The sequence below is a fragment of the Portunus trituberculatus genome, chromosome 20 (genome assembly GCF_017591435.1).
Source record: "Portunus trituberculatus isolate SZX2019 chromosome 20, ASM1759143v1, whole genome shotgun sequence".
Taxonomy (NCBI): Eukaryota; Metazoa; Arthropoda; class Malacostraca; order Decapoda; family Portunidae; genus Portunus; species Portunus trituberculatus.
Genome location: NC_059274.1, coordinates 1,445,001 through 1,457,500, shown reverse-complemented (window position 1 = coordinate 1,457,500; position 12,500 = coordinate 1,445,001). Strand labels below are relative to the sequence as shown.

General features: G+C 43.2%; 1 protein-coding gene across 2 annotated transcripts in view; it reads right to left on the bottom strand.

The window, feature by feature from the left end:
• The window catches only part of LOC123506503 (protein lozenge-like), a 134,548-nt gene that overhangs the window by 6,766 nt on the left and 115,282 nt on the right, over positions 1-12,500 (bottom strand). Inside the window, exon 3 of one of the 2 annotated variants that reach the window (XM_045258632.1) lies at positions 7,151-7,309. The exons of the other annotated variant lie outside the window; for it this stretch is intronic. Within the exon in view, the coding sequence (XP_045114567.1) occupies positions 7,151-7,309 (159 nt within the window). The remainder of the gene's footprint in view (positions 1-7,150; positions 7,310-12,500) is intronic. 2 annotated transcript variants of the gene reach the window in all.

The following is a 12,500-nucleotide window of genomic DNA, read 5'->3' as shown; positions in this document are numbered from 1 at the left end:
TTCTAAACTTGTGAGAGGGAGTGAGAGCTTTAATCATGTCTCTCTCTCTCTCTCTCTCTCTCTCTCTCTCTCTCTCTCTCTCTCTCTCTCTCCGGTGTGGAAAGTTATTTGGTTTTTGCTCCTTAATTAGATTTGTATGTTTTCGTGTTTGTGAGAAGATTCTGCCTATTATCATTATTATCATTACTATTATTATTATTATTATTATTATTATTATTATTATTATTATTATTACCGTTATTATAATTCACGATACATAACATCACATTTTTGCGGATCTTGTGGCCGTTGCTCCTTGGCTTAATTCTTTTCTATCGTCAATTTCTTTTATTTTATTTCTTGTCTGTGTTTTTTTTTATTTCCTTATAATAATTTGTGAAGCTCAGCCATTGGTGTAATCTGGCCTCTTTTTTTTGTTTCCTCGTCTTCGTTTCCTCCCTCGCCTGTTTTCACTTCATCTTTTTGCTCATCATTAGTATTATTAACATTATCATTATTGTTGTTATTATTATTATTATTATTATTATTATTACTATTGTTCTCTTGTTCATGTTCACTCGCTCTTGCTCACTCCATACCCTACCACAACTACCACCACCACCACCACCACTACTACTACTACTACTACTACTACAACTACTACTACTTTTACTACTACTGCTACTACTACTACTACTACTACTACTACTACTACTACTGCTACTACTATTACTACTACTACGAGTTACAACTACTACATATAAGCCTCTCTCTCTCTCTCTCTCTCTCTCTCTCTCTCTCTCTCTCTCTCTCACAAACCTGCTCAATCTCTCACACTTTAAAACGAAGCCGAGCGGAAGAAGACCCGTTAAAAATACTCAACAAAATGCAAACAAAAAAATGTACATGGTTAAGAAGAGAGAGAGAGAGAGAGAGAGAGAGAGAGAGAGAGAGAGAGAGAGAGAGAGAGAGAGAGAGAGAGAGAGAGAGAGAGAGAGAGAGAGAGAGAGAGAGAGAGAGAGAGAGAGAGAGAGAGAGAGAGAGAGAAAGGCTAACTTCATTCAGCTCGGCAAATAATTTAAAAGCCTCATTAAAATACCAACATTAAAAAAAGGAAAGGAAAAAGAAAAAACCCCCACTAAATAGTCAGAAACCGTAGAGAGAGAGAGAGAGAGAGAGAGAGAGAGAGAGAGAGAGAGAGAGAGAGAGAGAGAGAGAGAGAGAGAGAGAGAGAGAGAGAGAGAGAGAGAGAGAGAGAGAGAGAGAGAGAGACTGTCTTTCCTGTTAGTAATGTAGAAATCTTGTTTACGTACTACTGGAACCTTATAAACATCCTTAAACCTTTCAATACTGAGACGCATTTTATACTTTGAGATTTGTGTACGATAAGACCATTTTATTAACATTAGGAAGGCTTTATGGAGACCAGAAGATTAATAACCACAGACTTCACTATTTTAATCCCCTCACAAAAGTTTCTGAAGCTGCATAGAATCACCAAATAGTAAGAAGAGTGAATATGTAAATGCGTCACGGTGCTGAATGGCTTAAAAACCAGAGCCTTGTGAAAGTAAACGAGGTAAGGCGATGAAGTGTCTCAGAACAGCCTGTAGGAATGTATGGGGAGGTAAGGCGGATGGTAAGGCAAAGATAAGGGTGAGAACAAACCTATGGGAAATATTAAAGAGTTAAACAAGAAGGGAGTGAGGCATGGGAAGGGACTGAGGGAGGTGGGGGAGGGGAAGGGAGACGTGGGAGGAGGAAAATTTGGAGGAAATGAGTAAAATTTGGATTGTAAATGAGAGATAATGAAGACGGAGTAAAGAAATGAGCGAGGCAATCAGGGAGAGGAGTAAGACGGTGAGACAAGTAAACAAACAAGGCAGGGAAGGACAGGAAGAAGGATGGGAAGAGGAAAAAAAGTGAAAAAACTAGAGCGAAAAAAAATAGTGATAATGATGTTCACAAGAAAATAAAAAGAAAAGAAAAAGAAAACGCAAATGGAGGAAAAAAGAGAGTAGAAAGAATAGAAGATAATAAAATAGGAGAAAAAGGATGAAATAGAAAACAAACGCCCCAAAAACATAAATAGCAGAAAAAAGAAGAAAACAACAAACAAAAAGAAAGACACGAAATGAGAGAGAGAGAGAGAGAGAGAGAGAGAGAGAGAGAGAGAGAGAGAGAGAGAGAGAGAGAGAGAGAGAGAGAGAGAGAGAGAGAGAGAGAGAGAAATACCACGGAAAATCACACACTACGCAATAACACATAAACATATCCTGATCACACACACACACACACACACACACACACACACACACACACACACACAGTCGACTAATTGGTGAAGGTCTTATCTGGCACACCTGGCCACTGAGGGAAGGAGAGGTAAGTGGGGCACGGCCAGGTAAGAGCAGCAGGTGAAACATACCTACCTGTCCACCTCGCCCACCTGAGATGTGGTAATTAGCTTCAGGTGATTTGCATACGTGAGGTGAATAATTACCAAAACCGCTCCATAATGACGTGCCGCCGCCATATTGTTTTGTGTTGTTGTCGTTGTTGTTATTGTTGCTGCTGTGTTTGGTGTATATTTAGCTTCTTTTTTTTTCAAGTGTGTGTGTGTGTGTGTGTGTGTGTGTGTGTGTGTGTGTGTGTGTGTGTGTGTGTGTGTGTGTGTGTGTGTGTGTGTGTGGTTATTTCGTCTTTTTCTCCTTCCATAATCCTGTTTGTTTGTGTGTCTTCCTGTCTGTTTGTCTGTCTATCCAACATAACCCACTCCCCTCCTCTCTCTCTCTCTCTCTCTCAAACTTTCTCTCCACCTCTATCATTTCTGCCACGCTGTCCCCTTCTTTCCCTAAGTCTGCCCCCTTCTGTATGTCTTCCTTTCCTTCCCCCTCCTTCCCCCTCACCTGCCCCTCCTTGGCAATTAAGGTGCGTGGTGGAGTTGTGAGTGTGTGGGAGTCCAGACCTCATCAGCATATATACAAATGACCGCTGTCGGGAGAGGGGAGAGGGGTGGAGGGATAGGGAGAAGGAAAGGGGGAGCAAGGAGAGGGAAGGTTCCGAGAAGTGTCACGCTTTACTCTCTCTCTCTCTCTCTACTACTACTACTACTACTACTACTACTACTACTTCTACACGTGCAATAACAAGAACGCCCAGGTAAGAGGAAACCAAAGAACAGCAAAGAAAGAAACGAGAGTAATGAAACTATTGCAGGGAAGATACACAGGAAATTAGTGTTATAAGACTTGCATGTGGGGAGGGAGACGAGAAAATAGATGCCTGACTAGAAGTATTACATTGCTCTGTGTTCCTCCTGGGGTTCCTACGTGTGTTGAATGAACGGCTTGCCAAACGAAGACGATAATTGTGATAGTGATCTTACTACAAACTGGTTTCAGCTCGAATGAATTGCTGGTAAGAGACACTGGTGAGAGAAGAGCGTTTATGTTTTGATACTTGGCTGATACACGTCCCTCCCTCCCTCCCTCTCTCTCTCTCTCTCTCTCTCTCTCTCTCTAAGATAAAAGTAATTAAGTTATATAGATAATAATGGAATAAGGTAATAATAAAGAGAGACATTCCCACAGTCTTCCACCTCCTCCTCCTCCATCTTCCTCCTGGTCCTCCTCAATCTTCCTCACAAAAAGTACGAGGGAAGGGGCTGTCTTAATTACCCAGCCTAGAGGTGAGACTGATGAGGGAGTGAGTAATGACCTCATTAGCACCTGACCTGACCCACACTCATGTCCGCCCCCCACCACCACCACACTCACGCCCATAACACAAATCGTCCCTCACATTCATAGCTCCCCACATATACCCACACTGTCACCCATAGTTATATTAAGCCCTTCAACACTGGAACGCATTTTTACCTTGAGATTTGTGCACGATTCGACCATTTTATTGACGTTAGGAAGCGTCTATGGAGGTCAGAAGATTAATGGTCACAGTCTTCACTATTTTAACCCCTTCAATACTGGGACACAATTTTACATTAAAATTTGTGTACGATTAGACCATTTTATTGACATTAGGAAGCGTCTATGGAGGTCACAGTCTTCACTATTTTAACCCCTTCAATACTGGGACACAATTTTACCTTGAGATTTGTGTACGATTCGACCATTTTATTCACATTAGGAAGGGTCTATGGAGGTCAGAAGATTAATAGCTTCAGTCTTCACTATTCTAATCACTCCACATAAGTTTTTAAAAGCTGTATAAAGTCACCAAATAGTAAGCAGAATGAATATGGAAACGCGTCATGGTACTGAAGGGGTTAAGATTAAGATTTTCAACCCCATAGCTAGATACATATGTACTATATTCATACTCCATTTATCTATAGGTTATCTACACTCATGTCACGCTCATGTCCACGCCTCAAACTTCACAAACACCTTCCATAGATTACACACATGTCATACCTGCTTCTGTGCTCACATTATTATGTATATGGGAATTTATTATGTGTACACGCCTTATATACGTGTGTGTGTGTGTGTGTGTGTGTGTGTGTGTGTGTGTGTGTGTGTGTGTGTGTGTGTGTATATATATATGATATGTACCTTTTCTCCCCTACACAAGTATATATTACACACACACACACACACACACACACACACACACACACACACACAAGTTTCTCGGCCGTGTTTACTGTCTTCCCCCTTCCTCCTCCCCCTCCTCCTCCTCGTCACGCCGCTCTAAACACATGCTCTATAATTATGTTATTTCAATTATCATAAGCCTCCTCTTCTTCCCTTCACTCCTCCATTTCTCCTCCATAACACCTCCACGCCTTCTCTCCCTCCCTCCTGTCTCATCTTCTTTCACTTCCTCTCCATTATAAATCTTCCTTGTTTCACTCTCTACTTCTTTTTATCTATTTTTTTCTGTAAACATCTTCCTTTTCAATTTTTCACTTTGTTTTTACCTCCTGGTTTTTTTTTATGTTTATTTCTTTTTCTTCTGATCGCATCCATTTTCTTTGCAATATTCTCTTCTTCCTTCTTCTTTTCTCTGTTTTTTTTCATGTATTCATTAAACATTCTCGTTTCGAAAAGGTAAAAGAAAAGAGGAGAGAAATCTTAAGGGTAAATTAACGTTCTTTTCCCCATTCCCTCCTTTATTCACTTCTTCCTTCTCCTCTTTACCTGTGAGACCATATTCTTATTTCTCTCTCCTCCTTCCAAATTCCTTGAGCCAGTCAGCCATATCTCCTGCTCTTCCTCCACCTCCACCTCTTCTTCCTCCTCCTCCTCTTCGTCTTCCTTCTCTTCCATCATAATTTCACTGAGGGTTAAGTCTGAACAAACATCTTCATTACTGTGTTTTTTGCTTAATTTTTCCCAAGCACGCGAGTTTAACAATAATAAACACGTTCGTAAATAAACAAGTGAATAAATAAATAGATGAACACTTTAATCTCGCTTTTTTTTCCGCATTTGTTTATTTTTACAATTCATTATGTCACACACACACACACACACACACACACACACACACACACACACACACACACACACACACACACACACACACACACACACACACTAAGTCATATAAAATTGTTCTTTTCCTTATCATCACAAACATTATCATCCTTTGCGCCTCTTTTCTTCCCTTTCTCCGTTTCTATCCTGCTTCTTCTCTTTTACCACTCCTTTTCTTTTGATTTTCTCCTGCTGTTTTTTTCCTTACCGTTACCTTATCATATCCAGCTTCTTATTTTCTGTTTTCAGCCTCAGTTTTTCCCTATTTCTCTTTCTCCTCATCATTTTTCTATTTTCTTCCGTTTCCCTTTTCCTTTTGCTCTTATCCTTTCCCTATTCTCTTCTGTCCTCTTTCTTCTTCCATTATCCTTTGCTTTCTTTTCTTCAGTAGTGTATCTTTTCTTCTGCCATTTCTGGTTCTCATTTTCTTGCCTCCTTCTGTCCTATCTTTCTTCCAGTCACGTTGCTGTCCTATTTCTTCCCTCTTTCCTCGGCGTCCCTGGTGGCGTGGCAAGGAGCGGCCCTCACGTGCATAGGGGAGGCACCGTAGTACTGTGACGACACTGTTCCGTTCTCAATTCAAATAGCCTGTCTTGGAGCAGCCTTGTCGTAATTACTGCCTGATGCAAGACCTCTATCGGCTGGTGCTAGTCTCCTCCTCCTCCTCCTTCTACTTCTTCTTCTTTCCCACCTCCTTCTTCGTCACCATCATTCTCAACATCAAACGCCTGACAATTATTGCCTCGTCCACTAGACCTGAACGCCACACACACACACACACACACACACACACACACATGGGGAGCGCTGCGTACCAGTAGAGACGTTCCCTGCTTCCTCCAAGACCTGCCCAGCCACCTCTACCCGCCGGCAGGACGCGACTCAGTCTCCGGCAGGGTAAGTGTTAGTTTCCTCTCCCGGTGTGTCAAGGAAGAAGTACAGCTTTTCTCTTTCAATCATTACTTGTGCGGATAATCATGACCGTGTGAGTAACTGTGATATTTTTTTTTTCCTCTAGTATTTTATTCCCCCCATGCTGCATTAAGTGAGCGGTGCGGGTGTTAGTAGACGGAAGATTACAGCCATTGTGTCTGCAGCGGGGCGGGGCGGGCGGGGTGGCGGGACGCAGCGGTGGGACAGGTGTTGCGGGCCAGTTTTCTACTAACTTTGGACTTAGTGAACTGGCGAAGCACCGTCCCGCGGCCACGAGCATAACGGTCCCGCCACGGCGCCGGCAAAGAGACGCCTCGGGGTGAGAATCTTCCCGTCAGTTCAGCGACTTCTCCCTTGTAGGGGCGGCGAGGCCCGGCCCGCCCCTCGTCACGCCCGGGGCAGGAGGCGCGGAGACTACTGTATAGACTGACATGCTGCACGCGGCGCCCACACTCATGCCCTTCTAGAGTCACGAGTGTGTGTGTGTGTGTGTGTGTGTGTGTGTGTGTGTGTGTGTGTGTGTGTGTGTGTGTGTGTGTGTGTGTGTGTGTGTGTGTGTGTGTGTGTGTGTGTGTGTATGTGTTTGTGTGTGTATGTGCACGTGACATTTCTACTCCACTACGTGCACGCCCCGCCGCCGCGACCCAAAGAGGGAGGCGGCAGGCGGTGCGTGGCTAACAAGGATAGGACAGAGGGACCCACCTAGGGCAGCGGTGAGCGGCGCGGCAGCCTACCTTGCGTGGAGGAGGGTCCGGTGTGCGGCACTTTGAAGCCAATGCCCGGCGGTATGGAGTCGCTCTTGCGTCTCAGTTCGAGTTCCCGCAGGTGGTCGCTGAAGCGGGTGTCGAGGAAGGGTCGCTGGCCCAAGGCGAACGCTCGGAACTGCTGCTGGCCTGCGGGGAGAGGGCGCGTCAGCCTGCCTCCAACCTGTTCCAAGTCTGCTCCGCCTACTCTACATCCTCCACTTCAGGCAAAACTACAGATCATTGATAACTAAATAAAAATAGAATAACAAAGTGATCTAATGATTAGAAGATTACTACAAAAATAAAATACAAAATCATTGGATAATTGAATTTTCCTTCTGCGAAAAATTTTCTGATTGGAAACCAGAGTGATCCGCCACGTGACTTCCGTCTGCCTGAGTGTTCCGCGGCGGCACCACCCACGAGGCTGAGACGCCCCCCTCTCCCCTCTCTCCGCCACTCCCGCCACGCCGCGGCCACCATCAAGGGCGTCCGAAGCCAATACGTCCGCTGGCCTAGCTCCTCGTTCCTGTCTTCCGGCGCCACTACCGTCAGCCAGCGGCCGCACTCACGGGAACACCTCCCCTGCGAAGCGCTAACAAATCTGCCGCCTAACCTCCTCTCACCTTGCCAAAATTCCCACCTGGGGACATCGGAAACCGCCCCGCCGCCGAGGGGCAGCGGACGAGTCCTGCTTTCCCCGGGTGATGGTCGGGGCGGAGGGGCTGAGGGGCGGTGCCGGGGCTGTCGTACAAAAACTCGACAGTAATTGGAAACCAGAACTTGCTGCATAAAATGTTACGCTGCGAAATTCCTTTTGTGAAGCAGCCATGTAAGCAGGAGTGTTTGAACCAAATTTGTGGAGCAACTTGTCGTAATCTCCGCTACTTGTTTAGCATACTTGAGCGAGCACGAGTCAGGAAAACCAACACCTTCCTCAGGTCCGGGACGATAAACACTCTACGATCTAACTACTAATCCATGTAATCTTTTCTAATTTTATTGTTGAAGTAATAGACGAAGCATTTATGATAAAACACGAGGATCTTGCACGAATGAAATACACAAAATAACCACACAAATCATCTCAACCACTTGTGGGACTCGCTGCTGGGGAAGAGGATACGAAGCACGGAGAAAACGGATGCTGGCGCTTCTCCCTCGCCGCCTCCGCCTCCTCGGGCCATAACTTGAACACGCCGCTGACTGGAGCCCCTATTCAGAAACGCTTTGCTCTCTCACTATGATTATTTACAAAGGCCAGAGAGGTGACTGGTAGTGTTCAAAGAGTGTTTCTCCTGTTCATAATGTATAAATCATGTTAATCTGTCACTAGAACCATGAGAGCATTCCTAAAAACCCGAATAATATCAACTAGCGCCTTTTGAATGAAATGAAGGCGCGGCGCATGCAGAATGTTTCAGATTATAATCCTAAGACAGACGGGTAAACTGTAAACTCACCCTGGGAATTGAATGACTAAGATACACTTCCAGGCATTAACACAACAGAGCCACACGGACACAGGGACAGCAACACACACGAGCAGAGACAAGCAGGAGAGCAGGGAGAGGTGCTGGAGTGAGAGGCGAGTCAAGGGCGAGGCAGAAAGGCACGCAAGACAAGGAGGGTGGTGAACATACGTAGACTTGCGCTTCTCACACCGTCACGATGAAGCAAGCAAACTCCACTACGTTTATCAGTTCGTGTTTATTTGAGCTCAATCGCATAGCTCAGATTGTGATCTCGTTGTGAACGTTGCAAGAACATAAGGTACCAATTACGTTTCAACATAAGAATACACAGACTCAAGAACACGACGCCAAGTACTATAGAACGTGGGAACACAAGGGCGGACACAAGACGCCAGCAGGACTACACGCGTCTCTATAAAACCAACCTATTTATATTACTATCCACAAATTGGCTACAAATAGGCTGATGATTTGATAATTTAAAGAAAATTGCATGATAGTAAAATAACTTTGCATGGAAACTACACTTCCGTAGAGTACATCGCGTTAAGAGTACACGACGACCGGCTGTACTGTAATTTTTCGTACTCTCCACAAAAAAAGAAGAAAAATAATGCTCATAAAAATGATTACAGGCGCTAACAAGAGCATATTACGCTAACACAGGGGTTGGCTAAGGGTACGTTTTACCACCAGAGAGAACCCCTACTGTTTGGAGATAACGAGCCCAATTTCTTTACATTTTAGTGAATTCAGCAGGTGTTTTTGGAAGCTATTGGGTTTTCAAAGTTCTTTTTTTCTGATTTTGTTGATAATTTCACAGCGTTATTGGAAGCTATTGGTGTCTTAAAGTGTATTTTCGTGTTCTTGGTGAGTTTAACAAGAGGTATAGGAAATTATTAAGTTCTTCAGGGGTAATTTCATGTCTTAGTGAATTTAACAAGCAATATTGAAGTTAATAGGTCTGCAAGAAGAGAGTTTCTATGTTGTTAGTGAATTTGACAAGCAATATTGAAGTTAATGGGTCTTCAAAAGAATTTCCATGTTCTTAGTGAATTTAACAAGCGATATTTAAGTTAATGAGTCTTCAAGAGTGTTTTCATGTTCTTAGTGAATTTAACAAGCAGTGCTGAACTTATTGGGGTTTTCAAAGAAGTTTTCAATTTGCTTATGAAATTAACATCAAGTACTCATGTTATTGTGGTCTTGAATGAAATTTTCTAATAACTTTAACAAGAGATATTTAAGTTATTGGGGGTTTTCAAGGGAGTTTTGATGTCCTTAGTGAGTTTAAAAGACGGTGCTGAAAATGATCTAGGTCTTTCGTGATTCAATTGAGTTTTTTCAAGCGTTATTACAAGTTACTGAGAACTTCAAGGGTGTTTTTCATGATACTAGTAAGAGTTTCACGGAGTCTGGTGGAAGTTAATGATGTCTTCAAGCGTGTTCATATTTCTGATGAAAGAGTTTAAAGCGTTCATTGTTTTTCCAAAAGGTGTTTTAAAATCTCTAAATTCTCCGTCACCAAGATAAAAAAAACAAAACAAAACAAAACAAGAACACCACAAACAATGAGAGAGAGAGAGAGAGAGAGAGAGAGAGAGAGAGAGAGAGAGAGAGAGAGAGAGAGAGAGAGAGCGAGGGCGAGGGCGAGAACGAAAACAAGGACGAGGACCAAGACAAAGACGAAGACGAAGACGAGGACGAGACCGAGACCCAGAGAAAGAGAACGAGAACGACAGCAAGACAAAGAACAAGAAAAAGAAAAAAAAAAGCCAATACGTAGAAAACACCAGATCTCTTACAACAACAGCAACAGCAACAACAGCAACAGCAACAACAACAACGACAACAGCAAGAGGCACGATCACACACCAATCAGGCGTTGTATTGTGACTGTGCGCATTGGTCCTGGCGTGATCCCGGGACTGCTTGCAATGCTGTGGTTTCCTCGCCTTGGCCCGGAGTTAACCCTGATTAGTCCGAATGGTTCGCCTATTTACTTGTATTGCGTGTATAAAAGAAGCAGGTGGTGATAGAGCTGATCTGTAAAACGAAGTAATGATAGTCCATCGCTCGGCAGCAGGTGGGAGAGCCTCGTTCCTTTCCATAATTACATATTACATCCTGCACTACTTGATCTTATCCTACCAACTTCTGCTTCGGTTTTCCTTCCACTAGTGTTCTCGTATTCGCTCTCTATCTCTCTCTCTCTCTCTCTCTCTCTCTCTCTCTCTCTCTCTCTCTCTCTCTCTCTCTCTCTTCCCCGCGGCAAAACAAACACAATAGCGAGATATTACAATTCACTTAATTTTTTTTTGTGTTCTTGTTTAAGCGACAGGTGTTGACGGCTTATTTAATGTGCTGCCTGCCTTACTCCTCTCACACACACACACACACACACACACACACACACACACACACACACACACACACACACACACACACACACACCCTAAATTTCAGTTTCCAGCGTACTGACAATAAATAATAAAAGAAGAAGCAAAAGAAACTCATTACGACAACTTGTATCGCCTGCCTGTCTGCTTCCCTGTCTATCTGTCTGATTTCTCGCACGTCCATTTCGCGGTGCAGTATTTCCTCCAACATATCCAGGCAGGAACACGCAGGCGATAGGACACGAGTCGAGGAGGAGTCATTACACGCTATAAATTCGGCTCGACAAGACACGAAGCGCTGGTAAGCAAACATACGGAGTCCTAAGCGCGGGAAAGCAATCACAACCAACCGCATTATGGATTCGTGGGGTCGTGCAATTACAGCCGCTGAGCTAAATGCCTCGGAACGGAAGGAAGGAAAGTAGAAGGTACACTCTGCCCACAAGTCCACGAGTCAAGTCACCTCCTGTGCTTGGCTCCCACTAGTGTGTTTCGTGCTTGGTGCTCGGAAAGAAAGTGTCAGGAAACAGAATAACGAAAAGAAAATGTTGCTAGGAAGGAAATGTATCATGTAAAAGTAACTGTGGTAATATTGGCTTCCAGTGGTGTGCTTCGTGCTTGGTGCTCAGAAAGAAAGTGTCAGGAAACAAAGTCACGAAAAATATTGCTAGGGAAGAAATACAATGAAAAAAAGTTACTAGTAATATCTAAAAAAAAAAAAAAAAAAAAAAAGCAGTGTTTAGGTTAGGTTAAGTTAGGTTAGGATAAGTTCGAAATAAAAACAAAAACATGAAATATTTTTGTTACTTTTTTCTCTATCCATTTTTTTCATGTTACTTTTTTATTCTTCCTACTTTTAACCTTTACTTTTATTCGTATTATTTTCTGTCCTACAATCTTGGTGCTTTCCTTCCCTCAGCCTTACGTGACGTGGTCTAAGAATCATGTGTTAAGTTGCTGTCTATCGATGGTCAAGCTTCATGAAAGGAGAACAAGAGAAAAACATAAATTCAGATGTTTTCCTTTCAACATCTTTATAATTAGTTTTGCGATTGTAATGTCTTAATCCCTTCAGTACCATGACGCGATTCCATATTCATTCTACTTACTATCTCGTGATTTTATACAGCTTCAGAAACTTTTGTGGGGGATTAAGATAGTGAAGACTGTAGCCATTAATCTTCTGGCCTCCACAGACTCCTCCTAATGTCAATAAAATTGTCTAATCATACACAAATCTTAAGGCAAAAAATGTGTCCCAGCATTGAAACGGTTAAGTTGTAGTCTATTGATGGTTGGGTTTCGTGGAAGTAGACACGCTAATTCAGAGGCTTTTCAGTATCTCTCTTATAATCAGTCCCACGATCTAAAAGGCTTGTTCTAAATTGAAGTTTTTTTTGATAGCCATGGTAGCTAATAAGAGAAACACGAGTGACATTAAAAATACGAGTTACTTTCAGCATC